The sequence below is a fragment of the Anas platyrhynchos genome, chromosome 11, assembly GCF_047663525.1.
Source record: "Anas platyrhynchos isolate ZD024472 breed Pekin duck chromosome 11, IASCAAS_PekinDuck_T2T, whole genome shotgun sequence".
Classification (NCBI taxonomy): Eukaryota; Metazoa; Chordata; class Aves; order Anseriformes; family Anatidae; genus Anas; species Anas platyrhynchos.
The window spans coordinates 23,795,966-23,811,655 of NC_092597.1; the positions used below are offsets into that span (position 1 = coordinate 23,795,966).

Here is a 15,690-nt window from a genome sequence, read left to right on the forward strand (position 1 = left end):
CCACAGCAGGCACGGGGCCGCTCTCCAAGTGGTGGATTTTGGAAGTTTTTGGGCCAGCAGCGAGTTTCCCCACAGCATCCCCAGGGCTTTGCAGGATCCTCTTTCCTGTCCCCTCCCCGTTTGGCCCTGGTGTCAATTCCCAGGTGCTGCTCGCTTTTAAGCCTCCTCCATCTGCGCCGAGCCTCCCGCTTGGGTCTCCATTTGGGGGAAAAATGGTTTTTTTGTTGGGAGAGGTCAATGCTAGGTGGCTGGGGAATTAGAGGTGGCTCGTTCTGCTGGCCAACATCCTGAGCTCCACGTTAGCTGCATTAACCTTCCCCACGGTTCCCAGCACACGGTTTTATCTCCCCACACAGAGCTGCTTTTCAGAAGAAGACCAAAAAGTTGTTTTTTTGGTGCTCGCCCGTTATCAGATCCACTGGCATCTTATGGGGGAGCTCGGCACAAGAATGGGACTCGATAATCTTCCATCAGACTCTTGGCTGTGTAATCTCCTTACGAAAAGGAAATCCTTTGTTTATTGGCGGGGTCCTTCTGTGTAAGGGGACCTGGAAACGCGTTCGCTTTGGGGCTCGAGTGCTTTGAATTCGGCGACAACAAAATAAGTGGGTGCAATGTCCAAGCTGCTGCCTGGGTAATTCCCTGCCTGCTGCTTTCATTCCCAGCTCGCCGGGAGGCGATGAGCTAAAATGGCTAAAATGCTACTTTTTTCTGAATATTGCCTCTCCTCTCCAGCGGTGGGGAACCTTAGAAATGTGACCAAATGCTGCTGGGGCAAACCCCGTGTTAGCAAGGGGGTGCAAGGGGGTGTAAGGGGGTGCAGGGCCTGGTTTTTGGGCAGCACGGCCAGGTCGCTTTGCTCCGTGCTGGGAAGAAGAAATGGGGTCAAACTACCCAAATTTCTTCCTGCATTTGTGGCCTCTCCACAGCCGTTTGTCCCCAGCCCGTGGGGGTCCCGGGCACCCAGCCCCGTGGGATTTAGGGGACACCCCCATCCCAAATCGCCCTGTGCATCTGAGTGCCCTTCAGCTAGGAAATAGGATTGGGAGCTCTGGGGCTGCCCATAGGGTCTGGCAGTGACTCGGGGTCAGGATTTCTTTGGTTTGAGGCATGTGCAGGCACCCCCTGGTTTTTGGGGTCTCACCAAACCTCAGCAATGCAGCTCAAAAACCGGGCAGGTTTTGCACCCGAGGTCAGGGATGCTGTAGGACCCCCCCCCCTAAATTCCCTGAGCCTCCAAAGCAGCCTCAGTGCGTGGGATTCCCCACAGTGCCCTTCTTTGGGGAGAAACCCAAAGATTGGGGCTGCTTCACCCTGGCACACATTTTTTTTTTGGGGGGGGCAGCAAGGTGCAAACCCCACAGACAGCACCTGGGGGACAGGGGGGGCACAACCTGCCCCCCCCCATCCCTCGGGGATCCCTCGGGGGGATGCTCTGGGGGGGGGTGGGTGCAGGGATGGGGGGGGGGCGTAGCAGGTGCTCACCCCCCCCCCCCAAAAAAAAAAATAAAAATCAAGGGGAAGTTTGGCTGTCAAGGAGTTAACCCCCGGGGGCCTTCCCCTCCTCGTTTGCTCTCTCTTCCCCCCCCCTCCCCACATCCCTCCCCGTGGCCCCCCCCCCGCTGCCAGCGCCGTCAGCCCGGGGGCGGGGGCTGGCCCCGGCCGCTGCCTGCAGCCGAGCTCCGCGGGGAGACAGCAGCGGCGGCTCGGGGCGGGGGAAAAAAGGGAAAAAAAAAAAAAAAAAAGGAGAAAAAAAAAAAAAAAAAAAAGAAATCCGCCACCTTCCTGTTTGTTTTTTTTTTTTTTTTCCCTTTTTTTTTTTTTTTTTTCTTTTGGTCCCCTCCCCCCCCCCCCCCCCCCCACCACCATCCACAGCCCGCTCGCCCTGCATGACTGTCACCGAGGTAAGGAGCTGTGTGTGTATGTGTGTGTCCCCCCCCCATCCTTACACAACCCCCCCCCAACCCCACCCCGGGGGGATGCTGAGCCCGTTCCCACGCCCCTCCGGCCGCCAGGTGCCGGCACCGGGTACCGGGGGTGCATCGGGGGGGCTCCCGGAGCTCGGCCCCCGGCGGCTCTGCTGCATTTTTAACCCTTGGAGCAACGCCCGTAGGATGGGGGGGGGGATTATGGGGGGGGTTGTGGGCACCCCATAACGCTCGGAGCCCTACAGGTGGCTGTGGGAGCGGAGGGGGGGGCAGGGAGGGGATGGGGATGGGGATGGGGGGGGGGATCCGTGTTGGAAGGGGATGGGGGAGATAGGGGAGAGCCCCCCCATCGGGGCATCCCAGCCCTGGGGGTGAGGTGGGGGGGGTCCCGGTCCTCAAATTGCCCCTGCAGCAGCCTGGGGGCTGCCCCCCCCACCCCACAAGCCCTGCTGAAGGGAAGGGATGGGGTGTTCGGGGGCTGCCCCCCAGTTCTGGCCCTGCTCACGGTGCTGGGGAGCACCAAGTGTCCCCTGGTGTCCCCCCCCCCGGCCCGGTGCAGGCTCAGAGTGCTGGGGGGTGGTGGTGCTGGGGGGCACAGGACATATTGGGCATTGCTGGGGGGGCACAGAGCATCCAGAGGCACTACTGGGGGGGCACAGAGCATCCCCTGGCATTGCAGGGGCTGTGGGGGCAGCAGCTGGGGGGGGGCAGCTGGCCCAGTGGGGAGCGGACTGGTCCAAACTGGACCCTCATGGCCCGAGCCCCCCTGGCAGGAGGTGGCCGTGCGATGAGGCTGGGGGCTCCCAGGCTCCAAGGGGGTGCCCCGAGCGAGGAGCCCCCGGGGTCCACAGCCCTGTTTGGGGCTCTGGTGTGGCCCAAGGGGCCGGGCACGGGTAATTTTGGGCCTCCCGGGGGGGAGCAGCAGCTGAGCCCCACTTGGTGCCTGTCACCCCCCCGTGCCAGGAGGGGACACGCTGGGGACACCCGCGTTGGCACCAGGGTGCCCAGGACATCACGGCTCCCTTCCGAGGAGCCTGAATCACCCCCAGGGTTGGTGCTGGTGCGTGCCCAGGTGAAAAAAAGAGGAATTTCTGCCCTGCTTCTCGTTCCGTAGCAAAAAACTTGCATTTTTGCCTGCTGCGCTCTCGCAGGGCGGTCACCGGTGCTTGCGTCTGGTGTTGGCTCTTTGCGGCGCTGCCCCGAGGTCCCCGAGGCCGGACAAACCCAGCAGCTCTTGGGGATAAAAAAAAAAAAACCACTCCCAGCCCTTCTGGGTGCTGAGAAGGGGATTGATGGGCTGGCCCAAAAAGGTCGCTGGGGTTAAAAGAGCTGCGAGGCTGCTGGAGTGGAAGTGTCACGGCTCCGAGCCAGGCTGGTTCATTCGGAGCGCTCGTTAACGGTTGTGATTTTTTTATTTTTTTATTTTTTTTTTCTCCTGAGTGTAAACAGATTTATTCAGAGCTACGTTGAGAAAAGGCCAGGCTGTGAGGAGAGCGTGTTCAGGAGTACGGGGAGGGAAGCTGCCGTGATTTTCAGGGAGCAGAGGTGTGCTGGGATGTACTGGGTGCGCCAAGTACACTTCTACCAAATCCCTGTAAAGCCCTAACACACCCCGTGGGTTTTATTCCCTGCGATGTGGACTGTCTTTGGAGGCTATGAGCAGGGTCCTGAAGGAGCGGGTTGGGACCCAGGCCCCAGCTCTGCAGTGACAAAAGTGTCCTGAGCCCATGGCACACCCCTGGGCACGAGGCTGGTGCGCAGAAATGGACGGGGAATAAAGCAGCACGGGCACCTGTGGGACAGGAGATGCCTTTTCGGTGTGGTTTTGGCTGTTTGCAGGGAGCTGGCAGCCAAGGTGCTCTGGGGGATGGCTCTGGAGCATTTGGGAACTGGGAATTGTGCCTGACCCCATGGGAGGAGAGCCTCAGGGCTCCCCACAGCCACCCAGGGGCACGGTGAGGACAGTCCCACGCCGTGTCCCTACAACAACTCCCACGCTGGGGCCACTTCCCAGCAGCTGCAGCAAACAGTGGCGGTGGGAAAGGTTTTATAACCTTGGCAAACATTCCTGAGCAATTCCCATCACGAGGAAAACCGATAGGATAGGCAGGCCCAGGTGCCCAGCGCCAGGTAGAGCCAGCTGAGCGCACGCCCGAGGCGTGGGGACACAAAAAGCTTTTCTTGGAGCATTGGGGGGGGCCGGGGGAAGGCGAGGAGGGGGCTGAGAAGCGCTGTCAGGATGCGAAGCGAGCTGGTTTCCTTCGCATCCTGAGCCGCCCCCTCCCCTCCCACGGCGAGGAATGCGAGCGAGCGCGGCGCATCCCCAGGCCTCGCTCTGCCGTGGGAGTTTCCTACCCAGGAGAGTTGAGGCAGGTTATAAATAGGATGGAGAAGGGCAGATTGCAAGGCGAAAGGAGCCCACTCCTCCTCGGGGATGTGCCCGAACGCTGCGAGGCCTCCTGTGCACCACTGGGTTCCTGCATCGTGCTCTGTGCCGTGCTGTGCGCCCCGGCACCAGCTCCGCTTTCTCCAGGCCCTGCAGTCAGATCCAGCAAAGCGATGGCCTTCAGCTGAGATTTGCTCTAGGAGCTGGGGCAAATTCATCCCTGCTGCAGCTCAGCTGGCTTATTAGGGGGGCCTGGGGCTCAGGTTTGGGATCTGTTGCGTGCAAGCAGGCCAAACCCACTCCGTACGGAGAGCAGGGCCCGTGCCACAAAGCCAAACAAACACGGAGAGCGCCTCTCCTCCAGCCCGACATCTGTCTCCACTTCAGGGACCTGCTGTGCCCTCGGGACACGGCTGTGCTCCGCCGGGTGCGAGGGACAAAGGCGCTCACCAGGCTGCTGGGACCCCCCTGGCACAAAACCGAAGGGGAGGAACACTTGGGGAGCAGATTTTGCCAGACTTGCCTGGTATTTTGCCCGCAGCTGCGTGCTCGCTTGGTAAAGCTGCAAGCAGGGATGCACGACACTGACCCCCATGTTCATTAAGGGGCAAAATTCGTGTAAAAACAAGCGAGGAGTTAGCTGTGGGAGCAGCAAAATGCTGTCTGCTGGGCATGGGTTCTGCAGCAAGTGGAGCTTTGCTGGGCTTTGCTGGGGCTGGGTGAACAATTTTGCGCCCTGCATGACTGGGGCTGGTGTGGTGCTTCCAGCTCTGCCCATCGCCAGGGGCTGTTCCCAAAGAATAATTAACCATGAACACAAATTAACGGGGGCCCAAGGGAGTCTTAAATCGGGAAATCTAGTTTTAAAATGACTGGAGGCTTTTCTAAAGGGCAGGGTTTAGCAAGGAGGCGGTTCGGGAGGTCCTGGGGCATGCATTAGGCGGAATTATCCGATGGGCTCCCCTGGTTTATTATCTATTAATTGGTATTAGTCATCAAGCTACGCCGCTTGGATAACGGCTCATCCTCTTAGTTCACTGAGTCGATGAAGCCAAAAACGCAGGGAGGAAATTGCATCCATGGCCTGTCGTGGTCAGAGATGGTAAAGAAGCGACGTGGTCGAGCCGTGATTATTACCCCAGGGCCCGTGGGAGGCTGTGGCTACTGCACCACGGAGGTGCTGGCCCTGGTGGCCCCGTCCTCTGCTGGGGCACCGAGGGCAGGTTTAGTGTCTGGGGCAAGTGCTGAGCCCGTGGAAAAGCTGATTGCTGGTTCGATCGATACAAAGCTTGATTGAAGGCACCGGGGTCGTGATATCGGGCAAAATGGCTTTGTGGAAAATTGGCTTTGGGCAGCACAGCTTGACTTGGTTTCTGGAGAACTGGCTGGGGATGTCTTCTCTGGATGGCCACGAAACCCAAATTTAGGGCAGTGCTGGGTGTGCTGTGGGTGATGGTGCTTGGAGATCAGCACCAAATCATATTTAATAAGCCTCATGTTAAAGGGAGTGGGTGCAGGCTAACCAACATACACAGCAGGCAGATTAATGGGATTTGTCATTGCATGGGGTTTCGCTACTGGCTTTCGGGGCAGAGCTCTCTGCCTCTTGCTGTCCCGGAATCAGGGCTGGAGAATATTTTTAGTTGAGATTCAGCGATGTGACGGCTGGAAAACCCTCGTGGCTTTGTGCTGCCCAGGTTTTGCTCGGAAATAGGGGCAGGCACGGTGCTGGGATCCGTGGAGGGGCTGTTCTGTAACATGTGGGTGGCGGAGATCCCATAACGGTGCCTGGGGCCACGGCTGGAAGGAGGGAACAGCTGGGGAGGGAGCAGAAGAGGGCTGTGGGTCCGGGACTGCTACTAAAGCACAAATAATAAGGAGCCCTCAAACAATGTTCGCTAATCTTCGGCTTTGCTGGGATTTCTGGGGGTGGGGAGCAAGCAATAACGGCCCGCTTTGAGTCTAAAAATGGAAGCTCCCCGTTTCCAGAAGCATTACGCTCATCAAAGGCAACTTATCTGGCCCCCGCGGCTTTTTAATGAGTTTTAATTGTGCTTCAATGCAGCATTAATCGGGAGCTTTAGGACTGCCCGGCTGCGGCCAGCAGGCTGGCTCGCTGTAACCCATACCATGCAGAATGCGCCGCGGGGTCACCCCCGCCCCCCCCCTTCTCCTTTTCATGGAAATTTTATCAAATGATGAATAGTTCAATTCATTATCCGGCTAGCGGCGAGCTCGAAGGACTCGGATCCCGGATTCCTATCTCCCAAGTCAGTGTGTCATTACCGAAAGCTGGCAGCAGGCAAAAACCTACGTGACGGGGCCAGCTGCTAGAGTCCCCCACAAATCTGGGAATCGAATCTTTCGCCGTCTGGAAGGGAACCAGCGCGGAGCTCGGCTCCCAGAAATCTTTCTCTCCTTTGTTCCTCACCGAGCTGTGAGCGCAGCCGCTCGGGCTCGCTCCGCAGGGCCTCGAGCAGCAAAACCTCGGGCAGAGGGTGGAGTGGCTCCAGCACCACTTGTACTGCTAAAAATGGGGAAATAGGGCAAAAACCTACAGGTCTGAGCTCGGATTTGGGTATTACTGTGGAGCACAGGTGATGAGCAGGGCAGGGACCCCGCTGGAGGATGGGGACGGGCTCATCCCCGGGACACGAGCCCCTTGTAGGGTGCTCCCAGCCACAGCCACGAGGATGTGGCTTTCCCCCTTTGCACATGGGGGTTTTCCCCTGACATCCCACTGTCCTGATCCCTCGGTGGAGCTGTTGGGCCCTATGGAAACCCCTTCAACCCGCTCTGCTGTGGCTCTTGTCCCTGCTGGGGACGGGGACGGCAGCGCTGTGCCCACGCCGAGCCAGGCCCCGGGCAGGGGGGGGGCATTGAGGATGGAAACAGCTCGATTTTGTTAAAAAGACCCTGCTGAGGGCTTGCTCCTGCCCGAACAAGGAGGCTCCGTGTGGCTCCCATGCCTGGTTCCCCCCCCCGGAGCCGTGCACAAGGCCGGGTCTGTGAGCAGCGCGCTCGCCCTCGGCACGGGCTGGCAGCGGGGGGGCCGCGGGACACGGCCTTGGTGCCTCCCACGTCCCTGCCCCGGCACTTCCCAGCCGGCCAGGAAATTTCTGAGGCCTGAAATATTTAGAAGATAGCGTTTGTTTTCCTTTCTTTTTTTTTTTTTTTCGTTTTTTCTTCTTTTTTTTTTTTCTTCTTCTTTTTTTTTTCTTCTCTTCTTCTTCTTTTTTAATCCTTTGCTGGAAAACTTTTGGCCCCTCGCTGGGACAACCTCCCAACAAACTCTTCCAGCCTTACAAGCTGCCCAGGACCACGGCACAAATACCTGGGGACATGAGGGGAGCCGGGGGGCTGCGTGGGGAACCCTTTGGTGTCCTGAGGAAACACCACGGGGCAGCGACGTGCCCGACCTGCTCGCCACCGCATCATCCTGCCTTAGAAAACCATCGTTTCCCTTCATGAATGAGTTTCTGTGGTTCGTTTCCCATACAAAGCTGGGACTTAGCGAGGATTTTGTCAGGATGCCACCTAAATAGAAATGTCAGTGCTTCCTGTGGTCCTTTATCCACCCCGGTCCCTCAGCATCTTCCCAGACCCCGCAGGGCGCAGCAGCCGCCCTTCTCCCACCTTCCTGGTGTTTCATACCCCTGCGTGTGGTTCTTCAGCTCTTTATAACAAAAATCTGGTGAATTTAGCAGGGTTGGATTTATGGCATCCTCCCATCCGAGGCTTTCTCTTGGCACATGGGTAACCCCACTTAACTCTTCCTAAATCCTGTTGTGACCGAGTCCCTGCCTCGGTCTCCTTGGGGATGTGTGGCAGGGTTTGCTGACACCGGTGTGAAATCAGCTTCGTTACCCGCTCATCGAAACACATGAAAAGGAGATTTCAGACCCTCCAAGTTTCTTAAAATCCTCTCGAGCTGAGAACGAGCGTGCAGGATCCTTGCCCGAAGGAAACGCTGCTCCAAGAAGCTGCAAGCTCTGCAGAAGGAGGGCGAAATCCCATGCTCGGCGCGCCTGACCCGGGGCAGCTCCGGGGGCCCAGAGGTGCTGGCCTGGGAGCTCAGCCCCCCCCCAGCCCCCCTCCCAGGCCCTTTGTTCTCCATCAAAATATTTCCGCTGGCTTCGCAGGGTGGGAAGGAGTTGGGAAACGGAGTGGGAGGAAAAGCGGGCTTGTTTACGTGATTTATCGGCCGGCGTGAGCCTTGCATTTCTTCTCAGCACGTGGGCCCGGGAGGTTTGTTTTGCCTCCCCCAGAAAGCTTCCTGGGGGAAAAACAGCCCCAAACGGGGCCCCTGCTGATAGGGAAGCAGCTGCAGCTGCTGCCATGAGCCCCGGCACCGAGCTTTTTGTGGTTTGGGATGTGGGGGGGGACCCGAGCTTTGCAGCCCCGTTGCCACCAGGATGCTCTGGGACTGACCCCGTCCCGCGGACTGTCCCTTTGTCTTGTTGGCCGGGGGTCCAGCCTCGCCTGGGGTTGTGTCCCCCAGTATGGGGGGCAGAGGGGCTCTTCCCCCACAGCCAGCGGGCTCTGGGAAGGAGAAACCTTTGACAATTTGAACTCAGGGGAAAAGCCAGGCACTTCCTTCCAGACTGGAAACAAAACCTCAGCTGGCAGATACCGCCCCGGGAATGGTCCTCTGCCTTTTGTCCTTTGTTTAGACCCCGTTCATGGGATAAATCCTGAATATTTCTCCGATGGGCCTCCCCAGCCTCCCCTCTGCCTGTAGGGGTATCGCCGCAGCACCTAGAAATGGGACGTGGGGCTGCTGATGGGTGTGGGGCTGTGCAGGGGGACGCTGATGCGCATGGGGACTCGGTGCCCGCGGTGCCAACCCGCTTGGGAAGGGGGCAGCCAGGCCACGTCCGCGCTGGCACTCGTGTTTTGCAAGCCGATTCCATCCAGAACCTCATCTTTGGCTACAGCGAATGCAAAACTCTGCAAGTTCAGCATCAAACCCCGTTTTAATTTATTTATTTTTAATGCGCTGCTCGGTGCATTGATCCCGGTGTTTCTCGGAGCCCCCAGGTGTTTCCTGAGGCTGGACGTGGAGCAAAATCCCCCCCCCCCCAGCTGCTCCAGGTGCTCGTGCTGGCAGCCAGATGTGTCCATGAGGAGGAAACAAGGAGCCGTGCTGGCTCCTGCGGGATTTGGGGTCTCCAAAGTGTCACAAATGGGTTGTCGGGCTGTCCCCTGCTCCGTGGACTCTGTGTGGGGGGGGACAGGGAAAATGGGACCTGGGACAGCTTTTTCCCAGGGAGGAGGCTCTTTCCTTGAACATTTATTGCTAATTAGGGACACAAATAATGGCCTGGTGGGGGCTCAGTGGGATCCTGCTGCTGGGGGCTGCTCCGAGGGGCGAGCTGTGGCCACCACCCCATGCTGGCCTTCCCAAAGGCCAAGTGCTTCTTGTGCTGAGCGCTCCCAGCCCAGATCCTAAGACCAGGACCTTTAAAATTGTGCAATTTTAGGGATTTGCTTCGTGGCAGCTTGCTAACCAGCTTTTCCCTTGGTGAGACCTGCCTTTTCTGGTGCCTGCTGCACCCGATTTTTGCATGCACCCCAAAACAATCCCCCTTTTGCATTTTTTCCCCATTAAGGGGAAACCCTAGTGCAGGGCTCGGGGCTGGCAGTGCTCCGGGGGCACGAGCAGCTGGCTGTGTAGCGGGGTTTTTGGGCAGATTAATGAGCACCTTGACGGGCTGTGAGTCAGGGAGCGCACCTACCTACGTGCACGTGGCAGCTCCTTGTGCTGGCATCGCTTTGTGCTCCAGGGGAGCGTAGGCGGCACCGTGCGCTTCTCCCCAAAGGTGGTGGGGGGCTGCCGGCCCCGGGGGGGTCAGCACAGCACCGGTGCTGGGCACAAATTGCCTGAGAGCATCCCCCTGGGGCAAAGGGGCCAGATCCTGCCACGTGTTGGAGCCCCGTGCAGGGTGGCTTTGCCCATGGGTGAGCAGCTGGGGGGCGTCTGGGACACTCAAAGCCCCCCCAGCTCTGCCCCATAGGGGCGGGCAGGGTTTGTGTGTTTGCTTGTCTGCGCCCCCCTGGGACGGTGAATTGAATTTTTTTGCTTTCCCTCTCTGCACAGAGCTCTTGTCGAGTCAATGAGAGACCTCCACAAGTCTAGCGTGCTGGGAAGCAAGCACGGCAGCCTGGTGAGTGTCCCCGCGGGGCATTTGGAGAAGGCTGTGACGGACGCAGCGAGGCCAAAGCGAGCCCTGGGCCCTCGGCACAAAAGAGAGAAATCAGTTAATTCACACCCGAGGCTCGGCAGCGCTCAGCACGGCTGATTTTACACCAGGCTGGGGCTGCAGATGTGCCTCGGTTTAAGCGTGGTGATCCCAAGCTTGGATTTGGGGCCGTGGTGGGGCAGCCCCCTGGACCCGTGCTGCCCTCGGTGGCGGAGGCGTTACCGCAGCGAGGAGCAGGGATGTGCCTCAACCTTAAATCTGGCTGAGCCTCGTTAGCATGAAAGCCATTAACGGGAACAAAAGCTGCTCTCAAGGTTGAACTGAGCGGCGTGGGGAGCACCGAGGGGATTAAACCCGGCGTTTGTTTGGCTCTAAGCTCATGTGCATGGAACAAGCAGCGTTTGATGACTAATTTTGGGGATCTTATCGAAATAGTGCTGCTTAATTTCCAGCTTTTCCTTAGGGAGCGGATTCCAGCACTGCAGATCCCACCTGTATGCTTTGCCTTCACACTGCTCGTGCGCCCAGCAGGTCCCATCCTCTGGGTCCAGAGGGAGCCTGGGCCCGTGCCTGCCCTGCCCTGATCCTCATCCTGCCCAGGCTCCTCCTGCTTCTGCATTTCCCCCTTCCCAAAGGATAAAAATACCATTTTTTTATTTTTTATTTTTCCATTTGCCACCACTGTTTTATTGTTCTTGGGACCTGGGCAGGGTCGTGCCCAACCCACAGGGTCTAGGGGGATGATGGCTGTGTCCCAAAGGCACGTGCTGATGTGCCTGGGTGCTGACACGGGGTCTTTCCCCTCCAAATCAAGCCCCGATGAGCAGTTTTGCTATTTTTTCTCTCCATCTCCCCGGGCAGGGGACGGGGACACGGCGGCTGCGTGCTGCCTGGAAATGAAGCCATCTCCTCGGCTGCGAGCTGCCAGCAAGCAACTCTTTTCTTGCCTGGTAACACTTCATTGCTGCAGCGGCCGATCGATGCTCCAAATGTCAAACCCCAGCTCCGCCGACCTTCCTGATGGAAAACAACCCTGCCCTGTGGCTGCCAGGGACGTGCGGGCAGCGGGTCCGCGCTGCCGGGGAGCGCAGGGGGGAAAAGCAGCCCCCGGGGAGCCCTCTCCTGCCGGAGCTCTCCCCGGTAGCTGGGTTTAAGGCAAGCCCCAGGTTGCTCCCTTTCCCCTGGGGATCACAGCGGGGACACGGGAGCACTGGAAGGAGGCACGGAAAGTGGGATTATTGAGCTTTTGGAAAAGCAAAGTCTCCTGGAGCACCACAAAGCCCCTGGTGAAAGCCCCGGATACCCTCGGCACAAGGCGGTTGCCAGGCTTTCCTTTTCCCAGCACAATTCCTTCATGCCACGGTTTTCTTGGGGACTGAAAAGGTTTTTTCTCGGGAGCTGAAAGCAGCCCTCTCCCTTCTGAAACCTCTCTGAGTGCACGGGCACGCTGCGTGCCATCGCACCAACCCTCGTGGCTGCTCCGAGCCCCCCGACCCCTTCCCACCCGCAGCAACCAGAGGGCAGGGGCTTGGGGATCGGGGAGGGGGGCAGCCCCCTCTCCCTGCAGGTGAAAGCAGAACTTGATTTCCCTGAAAGCTCGTGAAAGCACGGAGGCCGATTAGGCAGTCCTATATAAAGGACGCGGAGATTTTTAAGGGATTACAGCACCCTTTGCTGGGTGGCTGCCTAGTGCCGCGTCAGGGGCTCTTTTGCGCAAGCTCTCCTCCCCGCCTGCTGTTGCCAAGACTCCCGATGCTTGAAAAGATGCATTTAAAAATAAACAGATTGAGACAAGGGCTGTGTCCTGCCGCTGCTGGTAGGCAAAGGCTGGAGCTGCCAGGAGATCAGAGAGGCGGCCAAGCAGGGGCTGGGCTTTGCTGCTCGTTTCCTTTTCCCCCCGCCAGCCGCAGTGGCCGTTCCCAGGGTGACCGAGGGGTTTTGCGCGGCGCCCACGGCTTGGATCCGCTCTGCCAGCTGACGTGGGGCTGGAGGGGGGCACCCCTGGCACATCACCTCCAGAATGGCTTTTCATCCTAGAGAAAAGCCTGGAAAATAGGGGGGAAAAAAATAGCTCTTTGTGTGTTGGTTTTTCTTTTTTCCTTTTTTTCCTTTTTTTTTTTTTTTCTTTTCAATGCAACTGCTTCTGAAGCCTCTCTCTTCCATCAAACTGGAGGAGGGCCTGGGACCAGCACCCGAAGAAATACCCGTTTCCAACCCTGGCATTCGCCCCCCTGCAGCCACAGCATTTCTTTAGGCTTTGTGCCCCGGGGACCCCCTGCGCCCCTCACCACCCGGGCAGCTGCAGCCGTCCCTTGCTCCCCTGCCAGCCCTGCTGTATGTGATACCACCCCTGGGATAGATGTGGGGAGAGGCAGGGCAGCTCTTTAAACACTCAGTATGAGGAGCAGACGATGCTGTCCGAGAGGAAAAGCTGCCTGTCCTTCACCAGAGCCGCGTGCTGGCAGGGGCTGCAGCCACCGACAGCTCCCCGGTGTCCTGTGCCTTCATCCAGCACCGCCCCGTATGGAAAATCTCTCGCTAACCGACCTACATTTCATGCTCCCATTCATCTGCTGCACGTCGCTGCTGCTGCTGTGGGGCAGTGTCAGGGTGAGGAATTCAGGGGAGCCTGCAGAGGTGCCAGGGAATGTTGTAGGCTTCCCCCGTGGCTGTGAACATGGGGCTCCCTGCCCGCAGTGTCGCCCTGGGTGTCTTTCCTCACCCTCTGCTTTTTCTCTGCTTTTGAAGAACAGCACAAAAGCGATGCAGTGACACACGCCCTGAAACAAGCCAGCTCTCCTCTGGTTTTCTTCTCAAGGCATCTCCAGTGACATCCTTTTTGCTGGAGGAAGGATGTGCGGAACAGTTTCCCTTGGCACAGCGAGGAGCCGCCTCTTTGCTGGGCACCGCGAGCAAAAACCTCCCCAAATCAGCTCCAGCTTGGCCTGGGCAGCTTCCCCCAAGGAGGCAGCGCTGGGATGGAGGCTGCCCTCATTGCAGCTCTGTGGCTGCAGGGAAAAAACTGAGCTGGGCTGGCGCAAACGCCCCGTGCTGTGGATGCCGTGCCCTGAGTCTGAAACAGCTCCGTGTCGCTGCCCGGAGCTCCCCAGCACGCCTATTTTCTGCTATATCTCTTGCTGGGAAATAGGTTTCCCCCTTCCAGTGAGGGATTTGGGGACACGCTCTTCCCCTCAAGCACTTAAAGAAGAAAAACGTTGCAACCATCCCCAAAACGCTGGGGCAGAGAGGAGAGTTTCTGTGCCGCCGCAGGTTCCGTGGGGTGCAGTGTTGATGCTGAACGCCGCGGTTGGGGACGTGATTTATTTTATTGCCGTGCTTCAAAGTGCTTTATGGCATTCTCGTTTTTCTTGTAAGCGCTGCTCGACCCAAAACAAGGGAGGAGTTTTGCAATTACAGGAAGAACCCGAGTCCAAGAACAACGCGGGGCTGCAGCAAGCACTGGAAGCGCCGGCGCATCAGCCTGAGTCTGGGGGATGGATGGATGGAAACGGCTCCAATAAATCAATAGTTTTGTATTTTAACGTCTCCGAGCCAGGAGGTGATGGAAAAACAAAATGCCATTAGCATCAGCAGAACGTAGAGAAGTGCTCAGAGTGCAAGTTTCATAAAAATTATGCCTCGTAGGGTGGCTGGTGCTGCCCCTCGCTCGGCGCCGCGCGGTGACGGGAGCTGCTCGCTTGTGGCCAGGGCTGAGCAGGAGCCGACCGGGGGCTCTGGGGCTGCCTGCGGCTTACAGTGAGCGTGCAGGTGGATGGCCGGGGCTTGCTGCACGTGGGAGCTAAATTTAGCAGGGCTTTTCTGGTTCCCGGCATCCTCCGTCGCCTGGAGAGCAGCCGGCAGCAGCGCTCCCGTCGGCTGCCTGAAATGAGATCAAGCAAGGGCTTAAATTCAGGGGGAAGGCAGCAAACACCGTGTCTCCATCTCAGTTTGGGGGGAATTTCCCCATCCCCTGGCACAAGGAGGGCTCACTACACTGATGCCAGCGTGTCCGTGTTATCCACACGCCCCAGGGGACACGAGGTGCTTCGCTCCCCCCAGGCACGATCCTGAGCAAAGCCCCCAAAGGAAGCAGAGGACAGAGGGGCCGGGGGCTGCGGCGTGGGACAGCAGCGTGCCTGCGAGGTTTTTCCAGCATTTCCTCTCCCTTTTGTCTCCAGCGAGCTGAATTCCTTCGGGGCAGGGGCTGCTTTCCTCCCCGGCTGGATTGCACAGCCCTGGACGTGTTTGCAGCCGTTTTCCGTAGTAAAATGGTGTTTCTGGTGAAATCACAAATTTTGACTTCCCCTCTTGCAAACTCTCAGCAGCCGTGCCCACAGCAGGAGGTGTGTGACCAAAAGGCCTCGGTGGGCTTTGCCTCTGCACCCCCAAAATGCACCGACCTGCAGACAGGGGCCTCACAGAGGAGGTCTGAACGCGTGTCCTGGGGAGGAACGAACGGAGGAATAAATAATGGAATGAAACGGGAGAACAAAGCAGGTGGCTGCGTGAAGGCTCGGCGTTTTCACCCGTCCAGAACTGATGCATCGCTCACAAAAACACCCAAACGGGACGGCGCGATGGGAACCAGCTCTTTTTGCTCAGCCAGAAGACCTTGCCCATTTATTTCTGCATGAAAATCCCCTTGCATGGCCGTGTGCTCCCTGGGGAAGGGGTTCAGGGACCCCCCAAAGTCAGATCCCACCAGTGCCAGGAGCACCTCCACGCACCAAGGCGGCTTCCCCTGGGTGCTCCCTGCCATCCATCCACGTCCCCAAATCAGCGGCGGGGGGACCTCGGGATCTCCCCCGTGGCACCAGGAGCTATTCCTACCCCGGGAAAGCCTTGCCGGCTGCCAGAACAATAAATCTGCAGGAAATTGGGGGGCTCTGGGCAGCCCCCAGACGTTTCCCGAGATTCTGCTGGCGTTTCCGTGCTGCCTGCGGCCCCGGGGCTGCTGGCCCCTGTTTGCAGGAAACACTCCCGGAGGGCAAAGGAAAGAAACTGGGGGAGCTCTCCAGCCAAACCCACACTCCAGCCTATTGCTTCCTTCCGCTGGCTGCGGCGGGGGTGGGATGGAGGCTTGCCCAGCTTTTGGTGAAAGAACAAAGGGAGGAGAGAAATGGAGAGCTGCTGCAATCCCCAGAGCAGCACGGGGCGGGCGGGCGGCCTGGGG

The 15,690-nt window shown here is 58.6% G+C and overlaps 1 protein-coding gene across 3 annotated transcripts in view; it reads left to right on the plus strand.

The window, feature by feature from the left end:
- Positions 1-1,770: 1,770 nt before the first annotated feature.
- CORO2B (coronin 2B) overlaps positions 1,771-15,690 on the plus strand; it is a 29,045-nt gene continuing 15,125 nt past the window's right edge. The window contains exons 1-2 of one of the 3 annotated variants that reach the window (XM_072043584.1): positions 1,821-1,904; positions 10,415-10,481. In XM_072043584.1, coding sequence (XP_071899685.1) covers positions 10,431-10,481 — 51 coding nt within the window. In that variant the 5' untranslated portion in view covers positions 1,821-1,904; positions 10,415-10,430. Of the gene's footprint in view, positions 1,905-10,414; positions 10,482-15,690 lie in introns of all 3 variants that reach the window. The other 2 variants (XM_038184853.2, XM_072043585.1) reach the window with 2 other exon arrangements.